Source organism: Dendrobium catenatum, unplaced genomic scaffold (assembly GCF_001605985.2).
Source record: "Dendrobium catenatum unplaced genomic scaffold, ASM160598v2 fragScaff_scaffold_1632, whole genome shotgun sequence".
In the NCBI taxonomy this organism is placed as follows: Eukaryota; Viridiplantae; Streptophyta; class Magnoliopsida; order Asparagales; family Orchidaceae; genus Dendrobium; species Dendrobium catenatum.
In genome coordinates, this window is record NW_021320094.1 from 955,977 (window position 1) to 983,294 (window position 27,318).

Sequence of the window (27,318 nt, forward strand, 5' to 3'; positions counted from 1 at the left end):
TTTTTTTTTTTTAAATATATGTCAACTTGAAAAATTTTTCAACTAATTTAGGACCACGAAAAATTTTCTTACAGCTTTTGAGAGCTCACAGACATACCTATTGATTATTATATTCATCTTTCCCATTGAATTTAAATTGATCAGCACCTATTTTTTTAATGACGTGATGAATTCTAGTGGTTTTAGCAAATTTTAGTGGTTTTAGCATCTTCTTAAGAACTAATTTGATTGCTTGTATGTAGAAAATATGCTTTGAAAAGTAATGATTTTTCTCTTATTTTGAATGTGAATTATGTGATTTAATTATTTTTGTGGGAGTTTTGAAAATATTTGTGAAGTTTGAAATTATTATTTACGGATTATTAGAGCCAACCAAATGATGATTTAACAACTTCATCAGCTTTAGTGTAGCAGTTCTTAGAGAAGAGCTACAGCTGCTTTTAGGGCTGCAAGCGAACCAAACGTTCGACGAACTACTCGTTGTTCGGTTCGATTAAAGCTCGTTCGTGATCGTTTAATTAACTAACAAACAAACTTGAACAATATTTTAAATACTCGATTCTTAAATAAACAAGCTTGAACACTAATGTGTTCAGCTCGTATGTGTTCGCGAACAACATCAGTTGATGTTCATGAACAAGCTCGATAAAAAGCTCGATTCGAGTTCGATTAAATATAAAAACTTTAATTATACCATAATATAATATAATTATTTTTTATTAATAAATTTTAAAGTAATAAAATATTATAACATATGTTCATATAAATTAATCATATTTTCATTTTAAATATACAACTGCTTTTATTTTAGAAATTTCATTTCATGAACAAGAAATATTTCATATTTGTCCATGTTTGTTAGATTGTTTGTTTAGAATGTTCATGAACAAATTTAATGTTTGCTTGTTCAATAGATTGTTTGCGAGATATGTTCACGAACATAGCTCGTTTAAAGCTCGATAAGCACTAAACAAACGAACATGAACCAAACATGAACCAAACATGAACACCCTTAAATTAAATGAACCAAACATGAACACAAATAATAAAGCTCGAATCAAACACGAACCAAACATGAACAAGCTAATGTTAAACAAACACAAACATGAACACTCACATACTCGGCTCGGCTCGGTTCGTTTGCAGCCCTAACCAAAATTTTAAACTTTGGCTTACATAGTAAATTATTAATCCTATATTTATTTCCAAATACTCCATTAATGATAGGTAATTGTTTCAGTCCAACGGCGCCGTTAAGCCTCTGATGGACGGCGTTGATTGAGTTATCAACCTCGTTTTCATCTTTCCTTTCTTGTCTGCAACTCACATGGAGTGGAGTCGACGCCAAGCTTGGCACTTTCTCTCCCTCTCAGTTTCCGCGATATAAAAAAAATCCCTTTTTTGGAGCAATCTCTTGGTTATTGGCATTGTAGAAATTCCCAACAGGTCGCGTGCCGGACTTCTAACGGAAGAACAGGAAACCTCTATCGCAATACTCTGGGGACTTGGAAAGTGAGAGCAAATCTGTGGATTTTGATTGCTCCTGTTTCCTTATCGACGATGATTTTTTGTTAGGAGGAAGAGAGGAGGGATATGAGCGGAGAGCTTCTGTGGAATTCGTACGGCATTAATTAAGTGATGGCTGCCATTGCAGCGGCTGCATCATCATCAGGGATGAGCGAGTCTGTGTTCAGAGTCGAAACTACGCCCCGGCTGGCCCAATGGCGGATCGAAACTCTCTCGAATTTCTCCTTCCGCAAGTCCGATCCCTTCAAGATCGGCCTTTGGAATTGGTTCTCGTTCTCACTAACCCTTACTTAGTTTCGATCTGATTTAGGGCTTTATTTCTTAGATGAAATGAAATTATTTCTTATTACAGATCATTTCTTCTATTTTTATTTTCTTTTTTGGATGGATATATCTTCGTGTGGTTTCTTTTTTCTGGCGATGAATGCTTAAGATTTTTTTTTTTTTTTTTTTTAAAATTGCTTGTTTTTGCGATAGTTTAGATGATTTAAGGTATTTCTCATACAGTGGAACTCAGTGCTGACTGTCAAAGTTCTCTGGTTCTGGAATATGTTTCCCATTAAACAATGGTCTTGTTGAAAAAAAAACCGTATTTTTTTTGCTGATTTTTCATCCTCAAAACAGTGGGAAGAACTTCTGGAATTGCTGCATTTTTAATCATCCTTAAATCACTTAGCATGTTTTTCTCTCTTTATGGTTGAGTCAATCAGCTTTGTTTTTACTATTTTTAAACGAATAGGTACTTAACTGTGGAAAGGAACAAACAACTTGTTGTGAAACTATATCCCGAACCATCAACTATGACGAAAGAGCATCCCCCAATTGCCTCCTTCATCATCAAACTTGTCTCCTGCTCTGCTCCTAATCTCAAAAGCGTTGTTCATCCAGGTTCTCTTTTCTCCATTTTCAAAATGTTTGTTTTACCTTCTTTTACTTTTTCATTATTACTTTGCATTACATCATCTATTTGAATCTTATTGATTTGATAGTGGATAATAAGAACTTATAAATTTTCATGATAAAAACAAAGAAACCATTCAAGCTGAGCGGCATTTAAACTATTTTCATGCAGGAGTATGCGACAAACAACTGAAGAATAGTGATGATTTTGTTTGGGCAATTGATATATTTTTTACTGGAAAATTTATAATTGATGTGGAGTTCCTTGATCTTAAGACAGTGCCTCAATCTGTAAGTAATTATTTCCTCTGGAATGGATCAGTCTATTTTTTCTGAAGAAAACATAATAAAATATGACGTGCCTCTTTTTTTTTATTCTTTTTGATAGAACTGTTGCAATGTAACCTGCAAACCTTGCCAAAAAAGAAAGCACAATTCGTTTAACTCCCTTTTTTAGAACCTTTGGACAGACACATTTTAAATATGCCTTCTTTGAAGACCCAAATAAGATTTTTTTGTTATATATTTTGATAGAAATGGTATAAATGAAATTTGAACTAATTTTCAATATCTCAGATGGAAATCAAGTGAAAGGCCGTGCTTAAAATTCATAGGCTTTGTTTGGGATGATTTTTTTACTGTTTTTTAAAATAACTTTTTAATTTAAAAATTAAAATTTTTATAATAGAAAGCTGCTTCAAGAAGAAGTAAGAAAGCCAAGTCAAATTTGCTATTGAGTAGCAAAGTTTGTTTTCAATTCGAGCCATCAATGACTCTTTTATTTTAGAGCCAAACGTTGATTCGATTTCAATCATAAACATAAATATACATATATGTGCATGAATGCATATATGCATAGACATATTCATCAGATCATGTTCTCTCTCGACTCGATCTAGGCTTGGGCTTAGGCTTCGTTTGGGATGACTTTCTTAATGTTTCTTAAAGCAGGTTTTTAGTATACAAATTTAAAAATTTTATGCTAGAAAACTGCTTTAAGAAGTATTAAGAAAGCCGTCCCAAACGAGCCTTTCATTTAATCCCATCCCACACCAAGTATTATTGGTTAGCATGCTTGTTGTTTTTTATTCAAAAGCTCTATCCGAGTAAAAAACTAAGCTAGTTTTTAAACTTCCTTTGATTTACGAGCCAATTTTAAAGCCAAAAATGTCAGTCATTTGGTATTGTTAAGCCTGACATGTTATAATTATAACATTTGAAAAGAGCTATAAGGTCCATTTTCTGTATAAAAACATTGTTACATATGATTTTTTTTCTCAAATAACACTCCAAATTGTGTCCAACTACTTGCTTGTAATTCTAACTCATCCTCCTTTCTGATACTTATATATTTACTGAACTCTGGCTATGAAACGCAGGGTGGGGATCCTTCATCCATCTGGTCTTGTTATCACATCGAAAAGAATTCCCTTCCTATTGCTCTCAATTCCCTTCGCCGAATGCTAACCGAGGGCATTCACACCGATATCACCATAAACACCTGCAATGGCTCCATTGCTGCCCACCGAGCTGTTCTTGCCACAAGGTCCCCTGTCTTCCAGAGCATGTTCTCTCACAGCCTCAAGGAGAAAGAGCTTTCTGTAGTGAATATTTCCGATATGTCCATTGAGGCATTTCAGGTCTTGCTTAACTACATATATGGAAACTTCAATGCAGACGAGTTTCAAACTCATCGGCTTGCACTCCTTACGGCTTCAGATAAGTATGACATTGCAGACCTGAAGGAGGTTTGCCATGAGAGCCTTTTAGAAGATATTGATGCCAAGAATGTTCTTGAGAGACTCCATATAGCACATCTCCATAGGCTTCAAAGTCTGAAGACTGGTTGTTTGAAATATCTGGTGAACTTTGGGAAGATTTATGAAATTCGTGATGAGTTGAATGAGTTTCTTCAGGGATCAGATAGAGAGCTTATAATTGAGATCTTTCAAGAAATTCTAGCTGCGTGGAAGGGCTTTTAGTAGGATCTTCCGTGTGAATGACTTCTAACTGGTTGCTGAACTTTAGTGGTGCTGAGGTAACTTTTTTTTACTGACTTTTAGTTGGTTAGCTTGGAGCCTGGTCATGAACTGATAGTTTATAGGATTTATTTTAGATGGAGAATTCTGAAATGAATGTACTGAAAACAATATTTAATAATAAATACGTTTCTGAATTAATAATCATTGTATTCTCAATTTACTGATGTTTTTTTTTTTGAAATAAGGTTCATTGAATTACTTCTGTTTGTATAGATTTGGCAACTGACAAAATTTATTAATGTTTTGTTTGGTATGGCTTTGTTATTGTTTCTTAAAGCCGTTTTTAGTAAAAAAAATTAAATTTTATGCTAAAAAACAATTTTGAGAAGCCATAATAAAGTTGTCCCAAGGCTTCGTTTGGAATGACTTTCTTATTGTTTCTTAAAACAGCTTTCTAGTACAAAAGTTAGTTTTTTCTATTAAAAAGCTTGTTTTAAGAAACAGTAAGAAAGATCTCACAAATGAAGCCTAAATTTGGTTTGAAGTAAAGTGGATTGTTGGGTTTTTTAGAATATTATTCTTTGATTGGATGAAAAGTAATATAGTGTAAACTATTCTAAATATAGCCTAAAGTATTTTAGTTCATTTTTTAGAAAAAATAAACACGCTTAAACTTTGAGCGAAAATTTGTTTCACTACTACTAATCTACATTGTTGCCACTACCGCTGGCCTTTGTTGCCTGTTCTCTACTAACCTCCGCAACCGCCCACATTTAGCTACCAACATTGTTGTTGTTGATCACCGTGGTTGGTCACTCCCATCATTGGCGGCCCGCCGCCACCACCACTATTTACTATGAATTACTGTCATCTTTGTATTTTACATTGCATTTATTTTACTTCATGTCAAATAAAAAAAAATATCATGCATTCTTTTTACTCTCATTCAAATAACTTTTAAATATTTTAAATAAAATATATTATTTTATATTGTATTTTCTCTTAGTCTGCATTCTTTTTTAAGCAAATAAAACAGCCCCAAAGTTACAATTTTTTTCTCTAAATGATAATAGAAATAATGTTTGCATTGATGTTCAATTAAATAAATGAAATGAAATACATTTTTATTAGCCTGAAGTGAAAGTTGAGACAATTTCAGGGTTTTAACCAACATGATGTCGGCTTTATTTGGGATGATTTTCTTACTGTTTTATAAAGCATTTTTTTTATACAAAATTTTTTTAAATAGATTTTTTTGAGTTAAAAATTATTTTAGAAGACAATAAAAAAGTTCTCCCAAACGAAGCAACAATGTTGATGTAGTTAATTTTCTTTGCATTTTAGTTGTGGGGCTACCTTTCAATTCAAGTGAGTTGTTTAATAAATGTATAAATAACTTTAGATTAATTTTAAATTACTTTTTATTTTTCATGCAATTTATTTTTACTAGATAATTATTATATTTAAGGGGAGATTAGTATATTGTTCAATTCTATTAAGTATGTTAACAATGACAGAATATGTAATAGTTAAAATGATTTTATGGACTCTAGAGATGAGCCCGATTAAAAAGAAAAGAAAAAAAAGACAGAATATGTAATACAAATTATCCCTTGACATTCAATTATACTAAATAAGAAGTAAATGTGTGAGGAATGAAACTAATCTAAATAGCAAATTAGAACATTTAGGCCAATTAAGGCAAACTCACACACACAACATATACTCAAGACTCGAACCAAAGACCTTTTAATTGGTAGCCAGAGCTCCCAACCAACAAACCCATGTGAGTTGCGTAATTAGAACAGTTTTTAAATTGGTAGCCAGAGCTCCCAACCAACAAACCGATCTACTTAGACTTAGGCTTCGTTTGGAATGACTCTCCTACTATTTATTAAAGCAGTTTTTTAGTACAATTTTTTTAATTAAAAAATTACTTTAAGAAGCAGTAAGAAAGACGTCCCAAATCAGAGAGATTATTAGGTGCTGAGTGCGGACGGGGAGAACCGTCCGCACAAGCACTATACCCAGCTAGGTACCGGCACTCGGTACCACTGGGTACCGTTGGGTACCGCTAGGTACCCAGTGCTTGTGCAAACGGTGCACACTCCGCACCTAATAATTTTTCCCCAAATCAAGCCTTAGTTTGAGACAATAAGCCTTAGTTTGAGACAATTTTTTTTTCCTAAAGCAGCTTTTTAGTACAAATTCTTTTATTCAAAAAATTTTTATGTTAAAAAAACCTACTTCATTAAGCAATAAAAAATTTGTCTCAAATGAAGTCTCAATACAATAGGTAAAACTCTTTTATTCTAATGAGTATGTGCAACATTTTCTCAATCTTGCTTCAAGGGGCAGCCACTTCTTTTTCTAGCAATGGCTTAATATGCTTAAACATGGAGAAGACATTGAAGTTGCTATTCTCTTATTTTCTTTGTTATGGAAGTGCGTAGGAAAGGTTCTCTTGCTGTGCAACCCGCAAAGGTCCCAAATAAAAAAATAATCTCTCTTAAAGCCAATAAAAATATCACAATATCTCTTGAAGTTAATGAATGATATAATAAAATTTCTCAAAATTAATAAATGATCTCTCCAAAATTTTCCTACTTGGGTTAGTATTATAGTACTATATTGAGATATTATTCACCAAATTATCATCTCTTATATTATTGATATATCATCAATAGTTTATCTTGATCGGGCACGAATCTCTTCCTCCTCTTCGTTTATTCCGAGTTAGAAGCTGAAGCTGACATCAGTGAGAAGCGCCCGTTGAGATTCGAAGAAGCTTGCGGTTCGTTCATCTTTTTGGCCCTTGAAGCCTCGAATTCGAACCAGTCCCATCCGAGTAGGGTCGTGGGGTCGAGAACGCAGCAGAACTCCGGTGAGATTTTAATTTACTTTGCATGCATATAACCAAATAGAAAAATCACTTTTCATGTATTCACTTTACATACAACCAAACAGCTCCTTAATTTCTCTAAATGCTTTTCGTTGGCCGAATGGATTAAGGAAAAGAGCTTTTAATAGATACAGGTTAATGGATTAAGATATTTTGAATAAAATAATATAAATGATATAAATGTAATTTTAAAACTTATTTAAAATTTTTTAACATAAAATTCATATAAAACTTCCTGTATTTTTAAATTTAGAGCTCCAAAAAATATATAAAAATATTCATAAAGTAGTCCAATATGTTTAAAAAATTATAGTGAAATCAATTTGTGAAACGGACACTTAATGGTCCCGAAACTCCGACTTATACCAACATATGTCAAATATTTAAAGATTACACAAATGTTCAAAAATTAGGAAAAAAATCACTGATTTACTAACTAGTTCCATCTAAAGATCTCTATCTCTAAACCCCAAATACTATGAAATAAAAAATTATGAAAAATGCCTTCCTCCCTTCTATTGCCCATACATGATATCCTATACATATCTTAGCCTTGGCCCTTTATGATAACTTAGCCACCCTGAAATCCTGTCCACCTTAACATCATTGTAATGTTCTCTATGATCTCCAACCTCCTAAGCTATCCTAGCCATGTCCGACAACCTTCTCATCACCTGAATGACTTCTTCAATGGTTATAAATAACCATTAGATGAAAAGAAAGGATTTTATCTCACCCATGTCCATAGCAACTAACGCCTCTATTTGTTCCAAGATCATAAAGTAAACCAAGCAAAAATGTTGGCATACATTGCTTTGGTAATATATGTTGTATGCAAGCTATTAATGGTGTGGCCTATTAATGATTACTACAATGTTGTTAAGTATACGACTTTCCGAAGTGCTCACAATCTTCTCTGAATGATATCAATTACTATTCTTCCTGACCCAAGACCTCCAACATCATCTCAAACCTAGCTCGATCAAAGCATATAATCATGTTGATAATGCTTCTATGTGTCGTTTTGATGCACCCACAAGGGCCACAACACAAATCCCAATATTATGGCATTTTACTACACACTTTATTTCATAGCATGTTGTGAATGTTATAACCAAAATTGTTCATGAGTTATATTAGAATCCTACAAACATATATTCAATGTGAGAAGAACTTGAGAGAAAAAGTAAGAAAAAACATTTCTAGCGTGTGAAGATTTGGATATTATTAATTAGTGATATTAATATCGAACGGTCCTCCGCCATTCCCTTTCCCTGATATCCAATTTATAGGTTTGGAATCAAGTATTAACGCTTTAGAATCGACTACATGTGGATTCGCATGAATAGTAAAGATTTGATGCACGTGTTTATGCCTCTATCAACACTTTCATATATATCATTGATAGACGCAATATTGGTTCCATTTGTCAATATCCTTACAACTACATGTAGGGGTGTAAGTGAGTTGAGCCAGCTCGAATCCAACTCAGTAATAAGCTCACATGTTGTGTTTATTAATCCATGAGCTCAAACAAACTCATATTATAGCTCATAAATTATATGAGCTTGAATTCAAGCTCGATAATACTTGCCTCATTTAGCTCACGAGTTGACTCGAATAAATAATAAGCATTAATTTTCTCATTTTCGCTATAATTTAAAAATATCCTATCAGTCTCCTCTACTTTTCCTATTGTAGATTTTCTAGTCCAGTTACATATTTTTCGTTATGCTGCTAGATTTTAAGAAAGAAAAAAGACAAAATTAATTGGATGGAACTTCCTCCAGTCCTATCTTTTTTTTTTTTTTTTTGATATTTTAAATACATTTCTTACACTGCTTCTACCAACTCCTGAATTTGAGCTTATTGCAACTCCACTTGGACAAAAGCATAAACATGTTGCGTGACTACAAAAATTGAGGGGCTAAACTATATTATTCTAGAGAGTTTGTTGTAATATCAAAATCTGCTCCAGGATCGTCAAGGACGATCTGGGATCGTCCTGGGACGATCAGTTGAGAATTTGCTCCAGACTTTGCCCAGATTTGCTCCAGGTGTTTTCTGTAGGCATCGTCCAGGCCGATTGAGGCATCGGCCAGACCGATGTGCACTGTTCAAAATATCGGCCGGAGAATAGTCCTGGGAACCGTCCAGGACGATCAAATTTGGTCTGATCGTCCTGGGACGATCTGGCGATCGGCCGGGCCGATCTGAGTATTATAAAGCTGAAATCAGTCGTTTTGAAGAGAGAGAAAATCAGAAATTAAAATAAAAATATCTTGAGGAGAGAGAAAGTCGAGAGAAATCTTGGAAAAGTGGATTTTCGGGCGACGCGGAGCTGTTTTCGTCCGAAGAGACTGTTCAGGAAATTGCTGTACGCAAGGTAAGGCACATTCCGCCTTTCTCAATTTTCAGAACCGTCGTGTTTGGCGGTATTTTCTGTCTGGATTTTGTTTCCGTTAGCGATTTTCGTCCGTATCTTTTGATTGGTTCAGTTTTTACCGCGTAACTTTTTGTTTATTGTTGTCGTGCCGGGTGTGCACGTTTTGACTATATTTTGAAGATTTTTGTCCGGGTATTTTTGATTCGACGGAGTTTTTAGTCGACTGGATTTTTCTGTGTAATTGAAAATCGTCTGTGCAGTAGAATAAATGTTCTGAAATGTTATTATCTACATTCTGTACGAATTTGGTAAATTGTAATTTTCAGGAAAAATTGTGTAAATTCCGTATAGTGCCGTTGTGCTGCCCGATTTTTGTCTGGATTTCTCTGAATTGATATGCTATTTGTATATGCTATACAAAATGAGTTATAAGGGGCGTGGATCCTATGAGATTCAGTTAGTGTCTGAGAAATCTGAAATGAGCTCAATCTGAATTATGTTCTGTTCCGGATCCGAGGAAATCTGTTTAGGTGCTATAACCACTATATATGTATTCTGATGCGATAAGCACATCTGTTCTGATGCCGTGAGCACAAAGGGAGACATAAGGGGCCTGGATCCTATGAGATTCAGTCAGTGTCAGGGAATTTAGCTATTAATTATATATCTGATATCTGTTTGTTCTGATCTGTTCCGTTCTGATCTGTTTCTGATTTGATATATGTCTGTTTTAGTTCCGATCTGATTTTGATTTGATATGTCCGTATCTGTTCTGATTTGATCTGTTTTGTTATGAACTATCCAATTATGATTTATGTACGAAGATTCTGATATCTGTCTGATTCTGTTTTGATTTCTGATTTGGATTTGGGTATGATGTGTTTGGTTTTGGATTCTGGAAGTTTTGATTGGAGGTTTGTTGCTTTGCTGAGCTGTTGAGCTCACTCTCGTTTTCTGGTGGTTTTCAGGTTCTGGGAAAGGGAAGGAAGTCCAGGACTAGAGTTCAGAGTCCGATCTGTGATAAGTACTTTTGTACTTTTGATTTTTGTACGATCATGGCTTTTCTTCTGTATTTCTTCTGTTAGCCATGTACCGTATTTGTAGATGATTGTTTTGAGGAAAAGAAAGAAAAATATACGGGATCCGTCCCGGATCGGGTCGGGTTGTGACATTTGTGTCTTACCGTCCTATCTTATGTGGCGAGCTAAGCTCACGATTTAGCATTCTGACTTTCTTTTCTGGTGAGCTAAGCTCATGAGTCGGGCTTGATCGTGCTATAACTTTGGCAAGCTGAGCTTGAGCTCACCATATGAGCTCGACCCAAGCTTGCCTTTGAGTTGATAAGCCAAACTCGATTTAGCCGCAACTCGAGGTTGACTGAACTTATTTACACCCCTAACTAACTCTAAATACTTCAAAATACTCATCCATGCTCATAAGTCGTAGCCACAACTATTGATTGATCAATTATCATTATCAACATCAACAACATTATCTATCATTCTACACTCCCGAAGTTGACATATCTGCAATGATACTCACAACTCTTCTCACTACATTAATGTCAAATCCTAATTTCAAGATGATACCATCTTCCACGTGAAATGAGAAGAAAGGGATAAGTTCAATTACTTACAATAAGTGGAGGAGAACATAGGGGAAGGGGAAGCGAAGAAAAAAAGAAGAATAAAAGAAAAGAAAAGACAGAGAGGAGAAGATACACAGGGGAACAAAAAAATTTTTTTTTCTTGATGAAAATACTCTATAACATAAATGATAAGAGAATACTCTCCTTGCTTACAATGTTGGCTATTTATGCTTGATAGTGATATTTCATTTGTTGATAGCACAATGTATATAAATCACTCGATTGAACCAACAAAAAAAAAATTTAGTGTCCCACTCTTCAATATTTGTTGCTTCTCCCTTTTCATTTCCGAATCTCATCGTTCGTATACCTCTTATCTTCTTATCAAATAACTAATGCAGGCGGTGCATTTTTGTCTCTATTTTTGAATAGTGAAATGTGTGCTCTTCATTGCTATGTTAGCTCAATGAATTTTATAGATCAGCACATGACTCCAACATCGCTAAGAACCGATTACAAATACTCTAACATTGGCTTTAGATTGGAAAAAAAAAAAAACATTAAGAAGATACCTCTAAATGACTTATAGAGGAGATTGTAATTAGCAAATTTAATGTCTTAAAAAAGGCATACTTTGCTCTTATTGTTATAGTAAAAACATTATAATTGCTTGGACTTACTATAAATTTTATTGTAAGAACAAAAATGATATAATACTTGTTATTGTGATTTGTTATAGATTGATTTATTATAGTTATCGTCTTCTTATAATTTTATGTCATGTTTGACGTGATATTCCTCTGTTGTGGCATAGTTTTTGGATTACCATGTTGTATCTATTTTATAAATTATTGTAGCATACATGTTATTATTGATCTTTGTTGTGTCATAATTTTTTGGATTACCATATTAATCTATTTTATAAATTGATTTATCATATATTTTGTGATATATGTATATCCTATAATAGTTCATGGATTACTTTGTTATATTTTTTAATAATCTATTGTCATTTTTGTATTGATTGCACTCTGATGCATCAACCTTATTATAACTAACGCAATACAATTTATTATATCCATCATTATTAGATTTTATTTGAATCATATTAGAATTCGCGTGGACTATTAGAGCTTTAATTGAACAAAAATTATATGCTTGTCAAATAGTATTTGGACCTTGTTTTTTATGATAGAATTTAAATAAAATGGTGGTATTTTGATATAAAATTAACATTTAATAATATTTTCTAAAAAAATGTATATTTTTCTAATTTTTATCATTTTTTATTTTACTCGCGTTAGTTCATAAAATTTGACAAATAATAATTGAAAATTTGAAATGTAATATTGGGCCTTTTCCTTTCGTCGTCCAGTTCGATCGCCTAATGATCTGGTCTCGTATTCCACACTCCTTTCACTCCTAACTCTGAGATCTTAAACTTGCGCCGCTCCGCCACGGCGCACTATAGCTCACTGTTATCTTCATTCTCTGCCCTTTTCATCGCTGCCGCCCACGAAGACATCGGGCATGGCCTTTCATGGCGGCAATTCCAATCAGTTTGATATGCAGAAGCTCTTCAAGCCCCCCAATCCCTTGCCTAATCCTAACCCTAACCCTAACCCTAACCCTAATCCTAACCTTAACGCTCCCTTCCTCCCTCCTACCTCTTACGCCGCTGGCGTTCCTCATATTCCCTATCAGACGGTGCAGCCTACTGGTGCCTTCAACTACGCGCCGTCCACTCCCCCTTTCCATCACCATCCCTTTATTCACTACCCGCAAGAAACCCGCCAACGTCCCGTCGTTTCCTATCCCGTCCAACCCTCTTACTCACCAGACCCTAATTCTAGGCCAAATAGCCCAGGACAGAATCCGGGCGCCCGACTCATGGCCCTCCTCGGAAACAACCCTCCGGCTCAGCTCGACTTTGCCGCATCGATGCCAGCGGCGTCTGCCCCGACGGAGCTCCCTGCGATGCATCATGCGGTGCCTTCTGCTCCGCCGGCTGTTATGGCGATTACCCAGGCGCAGCCGGCGAGGATACCGAGCACAAAGATGCCAAGGGGGAGGCCTCTTGGAGGAGGGGAACGAGCTGTTCACGATGTAGAGTCGAGGTTGCCGGGGGAGACGCAACTGCCGCAGCTCGAGGTCACGCCGATCACGAAGTATACGTCGGATCCGGGGTTGGTACTTGGAAGGCAGATCGCCGTCAACAAGACCTACATCTGTTATGGGCTTAAGCTTGGAGCGATCAGGGTTCTGAACATCAACACTGCACTAAGATCACTCCTCCGGGGGCATTCACAGGTTTGACCTTTTCTGTTTCAAACATTTGACTATAGCATGTCTTAGTTGGTGTTGATCTGGTAATTTTTTGGCATGTTATATTGATTTCAAGCTTGCTGTGATTTGTTCCTATTGAAGGAATGAGGACCCTGTTTGAATTTGGTATTGTTTATTGCCTCTTGTTGTACTTTGTTGCGTTTTTTTTTTTTTTGAATATTCACAATTCAATAACTTTTTGAGTGGGAAGTCTTTGGTGGATATGTTTGTGCCAATGTTCCAATGTTATAGGTTAATTTTAAATTACCAAGTATTTGTGGAGATGTGAAAGGATCCATGGCCTAGTGATTGGAGGAGAAGTATGTTTTTCGATGATCACGGATTCAAGCCTCATACTTTGCTATTTATTGTCCGCTATTAAAAAAGAAGTAATTTATAGAGCTTATTGCTTCCACAATTCAATCACTTTTTGAGTGGGAAGGCTTTGGTGGATATGTTGTGTGCCAATGTTCCAATGTTATATGTAACTTTTAATTTATCAAGTATTTGTGGAGTTGTGAAAGGATCCATGGCCTAGTGATTGTAGAAGTATGTTTTTCAATGATTATGGATTCAAGCCTCATACTTTGCTATTTATTGTCCGCTATTAAAAAAGAAGTAATTTATAGAGCTTACTGCTTGTAATAATAGAAGAACCCCCCCGCCCCCCATCCTTTTTTTTAATTTATTCGTTTTTTTTCAGCTCTTATGAAACATAACCCTTGAAAATATGCTTAACATTTCATGCAGATGGATATGTGCTGTAATTTGCATTGTTTTCTCCAGCATTGCTTGCACAAACTTAATAGCTTGGTGATATATTCTCTTATGTTGAATTTTTTTCCTTGTTTTGAGGTTTTGTTTGGTGTGGTTATTTCTTCACCACTAAAACCTCCTACCATGGGATGATTGCCATTTTAAGCGGGGCTACATGATGTTTATTTCAATTAGTTGTGCTCTTTTACTTCTTCATTATTTATTTATTATTGTTTTTTTATTTATTATTTATTTATTTATTATTATTATTATTATTATTTTGCTCTTTTACTTCTTCATGTCTACTAAACTTGGGGCGATTAGGTCTTTGCTGTCAATGATCAGTTGATTAACTTGACATTTCTGAAACTTTTTTGATAGAGAGTGACAGACATGGCTTTCTTTGCAGAAGAAGTGCACCTTTTAGCAAGGCATGCTTTTATCATTCATCCATGTTTTTGCTACATTTTTGTCACTTTTGTTTGCCAATTGGCTTATTTTATATTATGCAGTGCAAGTGTAGATGGGAAGGTTTTTGTATGGAAGATTGATGAAGGACCTGATCATGAAGACAAGCCTCAAATCACAGGAAAACTTGTTCTTGCTATTCACTTGATTGGAGACAGAGATTATCATCCAAGAATTTGTTGGCACTCACACAAACAAGTAATGGAAATCAAAACTTTCCATTGATTAACTTGATTAAAGTTTCTACATCAATGAATGCGTTATACAGTACCACACATCTGCTACATAGATGCATCGATTTAGTAGTGACACCATTTGTTGTAGAATGGTGTGAAGTGTGCTCTATATGATGCTGATATTTTCTATCTTTTGATTGAATTTTTTTCTTTTTTAGGAAATTTTGGTTGTTGGAATTGGAAACAATGTATTAAGAATTGATATCCCAAAAGTTGGGAGAGGTGTGGAATTTTCGGCAGATGAACCACTGAAATGTTCTCTTGAGCAACTCGTTGATGGGGTGCAATTGGTGGGAAGACATGCTGCAGAAGTTTCAGATTTGTCAATATCACAATGGATGACAACTCGCTTAGCTTCAGCATCAAATGATGGCACGGTTTGTATATGCACCTGATTAACTGTGATTTTTAGTTTCTTGCTTGATTTAGTTATGATGATCTAAATTGCTTCTGTTTATAACCACAAGTTTTTACAAACTAGTTTACTTGATCATCCACTTGTACTCAAAGTAATATTTACCAAATTAAATATTTTAAACTTCTATTTTTATTATTCTCTTATGTAAATGAATGATTAATGATTTACTTGATGCATCACTGAATACTGATTGTTAAGAGAAAATTGTTATTGTTGAAATCACCATGTTTATGCTGTATTGTTATGGCAACATGCACAAGAGGGAGTACTGACAGAAACATTGCCGATTGCTTGCACAAGGACTTATTTGAAGTTAAAATTACTTCCCCCATCTGCTATTATTGGCGATAATCATATTTTTTGCTTTTCTTACTTTTGTAAGATAACTATCAAGCACATTTTTTTTCCTTAATTCTATTTGTTTTTGTAGTTTTTTTTTATGCACTCATAACCCATAATGTTTTTTGGAAAAAAAGATGAGTTAAACAAGCATTTGAACTTTACTAATAATTCAGCATAATCACATATTATTCCCCCCTTACACTTCAACAAAACCTAATAAAACATAGCATACTTCTCCTTTCAACTAAGAAACCATGTAGTGAAGGCATCCACTTGTCATCAGACAAACCAAGAAAGTTAAAGATGGTTCCTAATGAGGAATTGGCACCCCCAAAGAGGAAAGCTTCTTTTGAAGACTGCTAAGATGCTTCTGTTGCCTGTTCCCCTCTTTTTCACTTGCATATTGATGCCACAGATCAACTTCACCAGGCATTTAAAGTCAAAAGCTCCCCATTTTTGTATCGGTATTACGTTATTTAACAGTAATGTTTGCAACAATATTTAATCTGGTCGGATCATATTTACATTAAGTTAAGGAATGGGCATATGAAAATTTCTTATTATGCAGCGAGAGAAATATTGATGTGTATATTGTTGGAATCATCGAAAGTGATGTGGGTCTCCGAAAGGATTCCGCTTGTGTGGTTCGAATGCAAAGGGTACGATCACACTATCCCGTAGGACAAAATGATCGTGGACCTTTACACTCGGCACAAGCAGGCCGATGGAAGAGCAGATGGAGTTATAGATACGATTAGCCATGGAGGATAGCGGCTTTCACCTACCAACCTCTGCTTTTGTTGTTGTACTAGACATTTAATGCTTGCTTATATTTTGATATTATAAGCTACAAGGCTACAAATGTTGTTGTCATTTTTTTTTGTGTAATTTCAAATATTATGCTTTCTTAATTTTAATGTATAATTTATAAATTATAATGCCGTGTCCGTGTCGTACCCGTATCCTGTATTTTTAAGAATTGACGTGTCCCGTATCCGTATCCGTGTCGCCGTATCCGTATCGGTGCAACATAGAATTAAAACATATTTTCAAATTAAATCACCTCATAGTTAGCCTTAAATAGGCTCCTCTAATTCCTTCTCAAATCAGCTCCTTTCCCTAAATGATTTCCTCTCAGATTTGAATTCAAATTAAATCTCTTTCCCTAATCAATTATTTCCCAATTATAGTTAAATTTTTTCTAAACAATTCCCCTTGATTCTTCCTTACATATGAATATTAACCCCCTAGCTTTCCCAAAATAATTTCCTCTTAGATTTGAATTCAAATTAGATTTCTTTCCCTAATTAATTCCCTTTTGATTGTAATTAAAACTTTCCTAAACAACCCCCTTCTCTTTTCTTGCCGGCTGCCCACCCTAGTGGGACCCACCGACTCAATCGTTGGTCCGTCAGAATTACATTAAATAAGGTATTACTTGATGTTCTGTTGGTCCTTTCCTGCTCTTGGGATGTAAAAGTTCATTCATTTTGAGATATATGGAATTCGTGTGTAAACTTGAGGTTACAGAGACACAGGAGAATGCATAATGCACTTCATTAATTTATGTGATTTTATGTTTACAGGAAAGAATGCATATAGTTTAATTTTGTACTATCACATTGGAAGATGTCAAAATCTTGTATCTGTCATATGGTGTAAGCTGCAATATTTCTGCGCTTGGAAGGCTACTCCTATACTCACTATTTTGGAATTGGGGGTATAAGTGGGTTATATATGGACCCCTTGTGTTTTTTTGTAGATTCTTTTATCCATTTTTTGCTAGTGAACTATGCTTCTTGGTTTATGGAATTTTTTTTACTCATGTTTTATGAGGTTGCTTGGGTTCAGCTTTTGTGCAATTGAAAACAAAGTGTTCCAAGTTCAAATGAGGTTTATATTTTTTTGATGGAAATCTTAGAATATTCTGCATTATTTTGGCTATGAAATGCTCTTATATGCTTAAAATTTTTTGGATACAAGCTTCCGAAAATAAAAGAAATGCTAATTTAAAAATGCTGGGAAATTGACCAAGCTGCCCATTAAGTATATTTAATGATGGTTATCATATAAAGGGCATTGTAGTCCATGAAATATTATGGCAGAAGTCCAAATTGTTTTGAAGATATAATTTTTTTTATGATAGACTTAAGTGGATGATTAACCAAAGTGGAATGCCTGAAAAATTAAAATTGTTATGAATTTATTGGAAATTGTGTAGGGGTTGTTTGATTTGTTGAAAAAAGATTGCAGAGTAAAATGAATGCAATATTTTTGAAATATTTTGGTGTTGTTTGCTAGTAAACTATGCTTTTTGGTTTATGGACAATTTTTACTCATGTTTTATGAGGTTGCTTGGGTTCATCTTTTGCGCAATTGAAAACAAAGTGTTCCAAGTTCAAATGAGGTTTATATTTTTTGATGGAAATCTTAGAACACCCTATATTATTTTGGCTATGAAATGCTCTTTTATGTTAAAAAATTTTCGATATAAGCTTCTGAAAATAAAAGAAAGACTTCCGAAAATAAAAGAAAGGCTAATTAAAAATGCTGGAAATCGACCAAGCTGCCCACTAAGTATATTTAATGATGCTTATCAAATAAAGGGCATTGTAGTCCATGAAATATTATGGTGGAAGGCCAAATTGTTTAGAAGATATAAAAAAATTATTATGAATAATTAAAGTGGATGAATAACCAAAGTGGAATATATGAAAAATTAAAAATGTTATAAATTTATTGGAAAATTTTTGTAGGGGTTGTTTGGTTCGTTGAAAAAGGAATGCAGAGTGAAACAAATGCAATATATTTAAAATGTTTTGGAGTTATTTAGATTAGTGAAATAAATACAATTGATTAATCATTTTTTTCTTATTTTTTAGCTTAAAATAAAATGAATGCAGTGTAAAGCCTAATGATGGTGGTGACCGGTCACATGGGTGGTGATATGTAACGATCAATAGCTGGCGACAGGGGAGGGCACTCACCGACAGTGGTGGTGAGCGGCGATGGAGGTCGGCGGGGGTGGTAGGAGTAGTGGCAATGGCGACAGTCAATGGTAGCGACGACTAGTGTTGGATGTGACTGATAGCAGGTGTTGGGGGTGGACAGTTGTGGCGAGGGGTAGCTATGGCGGCAATGATAGACAATTTAGTGTATTTGGAACTAGGTTAAATCTATCGATTTCCTCATGCATCAAAGTTGAACTAAAGGTTGAATTTCAAACACTTCAAAATTTTACTCTTCATTTCTTTTACTTCAAACTAAACACTAAATTTTCAAAATTTGCAATACTTTACCCTCCATTTAATTCAAACCAAATAGCATCTTAATAACTCATGAGTCATCATTAGCCTTGTCCAATCAATTTGTGGTCGGCTTAATGAGCCATCATTTCATATTCATTCTTGCTGAGTACAGTTTGAAGTGTTAAATTATTCTTCGCAAATATTTTGAACAACTTCTATTATATTTATTTAGGTTTATCCCTTCCTCCAATCTCTCTCGATATTAATTTTATTTATCCGTGTAATTTCAACTATTCGTTGATTTATGTTTGATTATAGGTGGCTATTTAATCTACTTGGGCTGACCGCAAGTCTATTCTTTCTTCTAAAGAGGAGAATGTAACTGCTAGCCATGACATTAACTTGTTTTATAGGGGCTTTTTGACACATTAGGGTGTTTGTTGGCCTATTTAACATTCTTAAATATTATAGATATTACCTCGTAGGGAAGTGGCATTGTACTATAAGCTCGTTTACCTTTGATTTAATGTAATTGAGCTTAATTTTTTTTTTTTTGACAAACCTTATTGTTTTTCTTTACCCATCTTACCTTTTTATTGAACTCTTCTTTTGATTTGGACCATGTATTAATACTTTGTGCTTTAATTTTTTGTTCTTTTCACAGGTAAAAATATGGGATGATCGTAAGACACTGCCCCTTCTAACATTGAGGCCACATGAAGGCCAACCTGTCCATTCGGTTTCATTCTTGACATCTCCCCAACGCCCTGATCACATTGTTCTTCTCACTTCGGTTTGAAAATTTGGCTTTTTCACTTCGGTCTTCTAATATTTTGTTTATTTTGTTAGTTTATTATTATGCCGTCATAAAATTAGCCTTACCCTGCATTTGCATCTCTTCAGTCATGGAAGAATAGTAAAGTGTTGTTACGGTTGTTGGTACAGGGTCCATTGAACCGTGAATTAAAGTTATGGTCTTCTGCAACTGAAGAGGGATGGTTGTTACCCAGTGATTCTGAATCATGGCGATGCAATCAAACTTTGGAATTGAGAAGTTCAACAGAACAACGGGTAGAGGAAGCGTTTTTTAATCAAGTTGTTGTTATGCCTCAAGAAAGCCTTATATTACTTGCAAATGCCAAGAAGAATGCAATATATGCTGTCCATATATATTATGGTCCGTACCCTGCAGCAACATGCATGGACTATATTGCCGACTTTACCGTTACAATGCCTATTTTGAGCCTCACTGGAACAAGTGACATCTTTCCTGATGGTGAACATGTGGTTCAAGTTTACTGCGTCCAAACACAGGCTATTCAACAATATGCCTTGAGTTTGGCACAGTGTATGCCACCTGTTGATAACCTTCTATTGGGCAAAGACCCTTGTATTTCACATATTTATGATGGAATTTGTTCAGAAGGGTTTTCTGCATCTGAGCTTTCTCGTGTTCCTAGTGATATTCCATCGGCCGGTGCTTCATCCATGCTTTTGGTTGGTGCAAGCAACTCTGAGAACCTGTTTGTCTATTCTCCAACTTTTGTATCTTCAGAAGCTAACAATATTCCTGAATTGCCTTCATCAAATATTGACATTCATCCTTCTGCTCCTCCACTTCCAGCTGTTGGCACTGATAATTTACACGCCACTTCATCTCCTGGTCCTTTAGATTTGGGCCTCTCGGGGAGACTTTCAGGTTCCAAAGGTGTATCTAAAGGTCTGGAACATGGACATTCACTTGGGGAGCTTGATGTTTACCAGGAAATTGCTGATCATCATGCTACAAACGGAGAACATGATGGTGCTGGAAACATGCCTAATATTTCTTTGATGAATGACAACTCTGCAGGGGATAACTTGAAAACTAGTCCGAATGATATTTCTATGATTCAGAATTCTCACTTAATGTTCAAGTTGGGTGGAAAAACTACTCACTTGGTGACTCCATTAGAAATTTTGTCAGGGGTCAAGCCTTCATCTGAAACCACTTCTTCCAATCAGAGGAGTGATGAAGTGAAGGTTCTAGATCTGATCTGCAACAGCGATTTGAGGCATGCAGAGGTAGTGAAAGTTGTGGATGAGAATGTAATGGATCAGACTGAAGAATTCATTACTCTGAAAGAGGAAAATAATGCTTCTAATGCGATTAAGGATCAACCTTCAAGTTCCCTAGCTTCAAATATCAAGAATGACGTGCCAAAAGATGGTGACGCACTTAACGGTCTTTATAATGTGAATGAAGTTCAGGTGGGTGATAATGTGATTTCTGCTGATGCAGTTGAGCAGTTTTCTGGTAATATTGAGGAAAATGTCTTGAAAAATACAACAGATCTTTCTCAAAGAGAAACTGGATTTGTTGATATTCCTGCTTCAAAAACTGCAAAAGGAAAGAGGCAAAAAACCAAGCAGGCTCAAGCATCAGGTTCATCATCACCATCTTCAAGCCCTGTCAACTCCATTGATTCTTCAAATGAACCACGGAGCAGCACGGTTGTACCTCCAACAGAGGCTTCTTTTTCCCAAATTATGTCTATCCAGGAGGTGTTGAACCAGGTACTTTTGTGATTTAATTTTATTCTTTTACAGACACAGGTGGCTGCTAATTATTTCTGAAACTCAATTTTTTTCTTAATACTTGTGCAAATTTTATTTGACTTGAAATCAAGTGCTTTGACTCGAGATGTTTAGCTTAAAGAAGTTTGACTCAATTTAAAATTGTCTTAATATATTAAATTGATGGCTACTATTGGATGCCGGCTAGAGTTTTGGTGATTGTCCTAGGGGTAGGGTCCATTTGATCCAAATATAAACTATTTTTGATGATAGGATGACTTTAATCTCCTTCATCCATTCCATACATGCATGAAATTTTATGTTGAATGTGACCAAATTAGCCTTTTGCAAGTATATATTGATGCAAATTTATCATATTTGAGTTACAATTATCGAAGCTTTCAAGAGAGTTTTGGACTGTCTTGCAGGTGTTGTCGCTAGTTGCTAATGCCTGTTGCGAGTTGTGTGACTTGTTGATGATTTCACTCAACTTTATGATGATGGCATACAATCACTCATTGTCGATCCTCGATGTGAATGATAGAAATTTGATTTTACCAAGTGAGTTGTGAGAACAACATTTGTAGGGTATGAAGAAAGAGAATTAAAGAAAATATTATATTTTACTTAAGAGGAGACAAAAAAGTAAAAATACACAGAAAAAAGATATACGTCCACGAGTATTGAGAGAGGGAAAATGCCTAGTATTTGAACAAATTAAGTATAAGCGAAAGATTCAGTTGTCCTAATAGAGCTTTACGTTTGGTGGAAGAGAAACAGAAGTAATAATGACAGCATCTGTCTCTCTGTATGAAATGGAATGAAGATGTGATGCAGGATTTAAAATGATTTCTTGAGGAATGCTTAGGAGTTTATGATCAAGTATGCATGTTAAAATCAGCAACTTGAGAATGATGTGGTGATGGGGCTTTTATAGCTAAACCTAGCACTTCAATTTATAGGCTATAATGATGACATACTAGTAATCTATAACAATGATGGCCGTCATATGATTTAGTGTATTGATGAGGTAGATGGTGATTCAAAATCTTGTTGAATATGAAAGAGCAGAAAATTTAGGTTTTTGACCAGACTAAGGTGATAACAACTTACTGCCGCATTGAGTGATCATAGCTTTATTATTTGGCATGGATAGTAGTGTACTAGTGTGTTATATTGAATATGTTTTACTGCTATCCAGATATGCTAGATTTTCAAGATTTGCCATAAATGCTTATTGGAACTTCTGCAAGAAGCGTGCTGGGTAAGACCTCATGTGTAATAATTATATAATCCTTAAATTTTGACTCATTGTCATCTTTTAAACATTCTTTAATTATAATATTTTTTTAAACTCCCCATATTAATTACATTGGATTCAATATAATATAAAAAAGCAACATATTAATAACACAATAAAGTAATTCTATATATTTAAATCACCATTTGATTTTTTTTAAGCTTGAACTCTACTTTCCTAATTTCTTTAAATTGCTTGTGAAGTAGAGGTAATTATCAATTTAGTAATCATTTTAATATTAACATTGATATTTTCATTTTTCTCATTGTCAAACGTATTTCTCCATTTTCAATTTTAAATATTTTAATATTTTTTGCTATTATCCATTCATCATTAGAAAATATATCATTAACAACCAAATGGTTTATTTTATTAGCATCAGTTATTCGCCTCTATAATTTGAAGTGTTTATCTTTCAAATTTTATTAAACAATACACAACAATTCTGATGTGATGCAAAGTGAGTTACACAATGATTATAAAGAAAATTAAATTTCAGCTTTACAAATTACTCAATCTTGCATCAAAGTTAAGTCAATTATAAGTTTCGAACTATAGCTAATTGGTTCCTTTGTATAATAGAATAAAGTATATATTATTATTAATAATAATATATAATAAAAAATTAGAAAACTTAACTACAATGAAGTGCTGCCTCGAAACACCTCAAGGCGTGCACCTCATTTAAAAAAGGTGTATGTCTTATGCCTCAGTTCTAGGAGCACTTCGAGGCGTGCCCCTCGAACAATTTTTTAAATCATATTCCTGGTTGATGATATTCTTGTTGATAATACTAGAGTGGGAGTTGAAGGAAAACTTGAATTCAGAGTCTAAATGTTTTCGATCTAAAACCAAATATATTGAATGCAATTTTAGTAGTAATGATCTAGTAGAGGGATTGTGATTTTTTGGCGATCAAGTCATTAAGAAAGATAGAGGTAGACCTAAAATGACTTGGTTGGAAAGTATTAGAAATGACATTTTTTTAGTAGATTTGAATAAGCATTTGACTCTTAATAGGACATAATGGAAAAAAATGGATTCATTTACCTGACCCCAAGTAGTGGGATAAAGGCTTTATATTGTTGTTGTATGAGTTTTAGAATTTGTTTAATTAATTGCATATCGTGTTGTGGTGTTAGATATATCTATTTGGTTCATCTCAGCCTATTTTGTAATACAATTATCATCATCATCACCAAAATATTTGAGAAGAATCCTACCAATTTAGCATTTGCAAATGTAATTCTGGTACCATAGTCATGCGGTGCTTTGAGTTTAACATCAATTAGCTTCTTTGTGACAAGTTGACATGTGAAGGTCACGAATTTTAAATCTTTATTCATTAATTCTTCCATCTTTTATCATTTTAAAAATTTTAAATTATTTATTGCAGATTTTGTCTATGCAAAAGGAGATGAATAAGCAGATCAGCACAGCAGTGAGTGGCCCAGTCACAAAAGAAGGGAGAAGAGTTGAAATTGCTTTGGGCCGGAGCATGGAAAAAAGTGTTAAGGCTAATATCGATGCCTTGTGGGCTCGTTTTCTTGAAGAAAATGCAAGACGTGAGAAGACTGAAAGGGATCATTTGCAGCATATATCAAGTTTAATCACAAATTTTATCAACAAGGACTTACCTGCTGCTTTGGAGAGGATGCTAAAGAAGGAGATACCTTCCATAGGGACAGCAATAACTCGTTCAATTACCCCTGTAATTGAAAAAACTATTTCTTCAACTATAGTTGATTCGTTCCAGGTTCTACTTGTCACATACTCTCCTTTTAACTTCTAGTTTAGTTCTGATCATTAATTTCTGGTCGGTCTTCCTGTTCTTAGAGAGGTGTGGGTGACAAGGCAGTGAACCAGCTGGAAAAATCAGTTAATTCTAAACTTGAAGCGACAATAACAAGGCAAATTCAAGCACAGTTCCAGACAGCAGGCAGACAAGCCCTTCAGGTTTGAAAAGTTATGCGAAAAGAATATTATGTTTTGAGTGTTTTTTCCCTGAGGTTTGTAAATTAATTGTGTTCTAAGCATAATGTCCATTACTAGAATGCACTGAGTAGATTTTCTTAATTATAAGTTGGTGCTACAATAATTAAATTGGCAATTGTATTCATGTAGGATGCTCTACGGTCCAGCTTGGAATCCTCCTTAATTCCTGCATTTGAGCAGTCATGTAGATCCATGTTCGAGCAAGTAGATGCCACCTTTCACAAGGGCATGAGTGAACATAATGCTGCTGCACTGCAGCAGTTTGAATCCACACATACGCCATTGGCACTTTCTTTGAGGGTAAGTACTTTTTTCTTATGTTCTATGTGCTGGAAGCACATTTCACAATTTTTAGTACATTTCATAGTCTGAAAAGATTATGAAAATTGTGCTTTTCTTTTCAGTTCTTTAAAAGTTAATAGGTATTAGCGTTTAGCATAGAAATTTTCATTCTTTAAATATTGTTAACTAGTTCTTGCTTTGGTCTTTTGCTTGTGGTCACATTGGGATTATATGCATTGTGAAGCTTTTTTAAGAAAAATGTGAAATGGATGAACTTGTTCTGAAGTATGAACAAGTAAATACACCGCTAGGTGTTAGGTGCTATGGGAAATGATGTAATTGGTAGTATCATGATGAGAATCTTCTTGTCAAGATTATATAATGTGGGGCCCCTTTAATTTGTTGCGGGGGGCCTTGGTAATCACAGTAATGATAAGCAGTAAAAGAACTTTTATTAACTGCAAAATTACTTGAGATTGGTGAAAGTATAATAAAAGCGTTTGATTGCAAACTGTGTTACATTATACTTACATCCACGATGAGATTGAGCTTATTTAGCCTCATACTGTTAAATTTTTCCATCCATTGCTTCAAAACTAATTTGTTCTGTTAATACTCTGTATTTTGAATTGACAGGAAGCAATTAATTCCGCTTCATCTGTTGCCCAAAACTTAACAAGCGAGTTAGCTGATGGGCAGCGCAAGCTCTTAGCTCTTGCTTCAGGAAATGCCAAATCCTTAAATCCTATGGTAATGCAACAAAGCAACAGTTCTATGGTCAATCTCCCTGAAATGGTACATAATATTCACTTACAATTCTTGGTTTCAGTTGAAACCTTCATTCCTTCATATTCTTGATATTTTTGCTAAACTGAGTGATATTTATATATACAATTGTTTCTAGCTGGCCCTCTCCGTTCAGCAAGTTGAGGCACCTCTTGATCCTACAAAAGAACTATCAAGATTGATTTCTGAATTCAAATATGATGAAGCATTCACTGTAGCTCTTCAAAGGAGTGATGTTTCCATTGTGTCCTGGCTATGCTCTCAAGTCTGTATTTTGAATTCTTTATCTAAGATTAAGCTCAGAAAAACTTAAATGATCCTTAGCTCCATTTCTTGAATGATCCTTGCTTTTCTACAGGTTGATTTGCATGGAATATGTTCTATGGTGCCACTTCCTCTAAACCAAGGTGTCCTCCTTGCACTTCTGCAACAGCTGACTTGTGATATTGGCAATGATACTTCAAGGAAGCTGGCATGGATGACTGATGTAGCTGCAGCTATCAATCCGGCAGACCCGATTATCGCATTGCACGTACGGCCCATATTCGAGCAGGTTTATAACATGCTAGCACACCAGAGAACCCTAGCTTCCATGACCACAGCCGAAGCTTCGAGCATTCGGCTAATAATGCATGTAATAAACTCTGTGCTATTGAGCTGTAAATGAACTCCATTTATCCTCATTTGCAAAGATCATGGGGACTGTTTGTCTGTAGGAACTATTTTGTATATAGAAATGTAGAAATGAATGGTAGGAATCAGATCCTAGCTTTACTCTGGTAGTTTATGTTAGCAGTTTGTGCTCTGTCATTTTGATTTCAAACGGTATTTATCAAGGAATTTGATGTTGAAGTCCTGGTGAAGAGATTTTGGGCGTGTTGCTCTGAGACCTGTATCAGTTTTAAGGCTTATTTGAAAGAAAATATATTTTGAAAGTTGATTAATTGTTGAGATTTTTTTATTTGATTTTTTGTTGATTTGGAATTTATATGCATTCTTTAAAATTACAAATACCATTACAATTTGTTGATATCAAGCGTATAGATATTATTCATGTATAGATTTTTTCGAGTTTCTTAAAATTAAGGGGTTGTTTTGGCAAAAGTAGTTGTAGGGAAATTAATTTTTAAAAAAAAACAGTTTCGTAGTATATAAATTTCTTGAAAGCAGTGGCCTAATGAAAAGTATAGTTGTGATTTTAAACTCATAGTAGTAAGAAAGTTGTCTCAAAGAGATCTTAAACTCAAGCGATTGCTTAATAAATATTAGATTCAACTAAATCAATCTATGAATCATATTATATGATATAGATTATATAGTA

The 27,318-nt window shown here is 34.6% G+C and overlaps 2 protein-coding genes across 3 annotated transcripts; both read left to right on the plus strand.

Annotated features, from left to right (window-relative positions):
- The first annotated feature begins 1,308 nt into the window (after nucleotides 1-1,308).
- LOC110099026 (BTB/POZ domain-containing protein At1g55760-like) lies at nucleotides 1,309-4,474 on the plus strand. Its single transcript, XM_020826037.2, has 4 exons — nucleotides 1,309-1,793; nucleotides 2,267-2,415; nucleotides 2,600-2,718; nucleotides 3,807-4,474. Exons 1-4 carry the CDS (start codon nucleotides 1,639-1,641, stop codon nucleotides 4,407-4,409), a joined length of 1,026 nt encoding a protein of 341 aa, XP_020681696.1. The 5' UTR covers nucleotides 1,309-1,638; the 3' UTR covers nucleotides 4,410-4,474.
- Nucleotides 4,475-12,657: 8,183 nt separating this feature from the next.
- LOC110099031 (enhancer of mRNA-decapping protein 4) lies at nucleotides 12,658-26,941 on the plus strand. Of its 2 annotated transcripts, XM_020826045.2 has the most exons (13): nucleotides 12,658-13,595; nucleotides 14,748-14,797; nucleotides 14,879-15,032; nucleotides 15,229-15,447; nucleotides 19,743-19,871; nucleotides 20,024-21,287; nucleotides 21,360-21,634; nucleotides 24,331-24,690; nucleotides 24,771-24,890; nucleotides 25,059-25,229; nucleotides 25,848-26,006; nucleotides 26,116-26,262; nucleotides 26,356-26,941. In XM_020826045.2, the coding sequence occupies exons 1-13, from the start codon at nucleotides 12,816-12,818 to the stop codon at nucleotides 26,662-26,664; spliced, it is 4,137 nt and encodes a 1,378-aa protein (XP_020681704.1). In that variant the 5' UTR covers nucleotides 12,658-12,815; the 3' UTR covers nucleotides 26,665-26,941. The 2 variants fall into 2 exon arrangements, with proteins under 2 accessions (XP_020681704.1, XP_020681703.1); XM_020826044.2 differs by having other exon boundaries at nucleotides 12,659-13,595; nucleotides 20,024-21,634; nucleotides 26,356-26,932.
- Nucleotides 26,942-27,318: the final 377 nt, after the last annotated feature.

Coding starts and splice junctions, on each gene's coding strand:
- LOC110099031 (XM_020826044.2), top strand. CDS start 12,816: ATGGCCTTTCATGGCGGCAATTCCAATCAGTTTGATATGCAGAAGCTC. Junction 15,448..19,742: donor CAGCATCAAATGATGGCACG/GTTTGTATATGC, acceptor TTCTTTTCACAG/GTAAAAATATGGGATGATCG. Junction 21,635..24,330: donor TCCAGGAGGTGTTGAACCAG/GTACTTTTGTGA, acceptor TATTTATTGCAG/ATTTTGTCTATGCAAAAGGA.
- LOC110099026 (XM_020826037.2), top strand. CDS start 1,639: ATGGCTGCCATTGCAGCGGCTGCATCATCATCAGGGATGAGCGAGTCT. Junction 2,416..2,599: donor CAAAAGCGTTGTTCATCCAG/GTTCTCTTTTCT, acceptor ATTTTCATGCAG/GAGTATGCGACAAACAACTG. Junction 2,719..3,806: donor TTAAGACAGTGCCTCAATCT/GTAAGTAATTAT, acceptor TATGAAACGCAG/GGTGGGGATCCTTCATCCAT.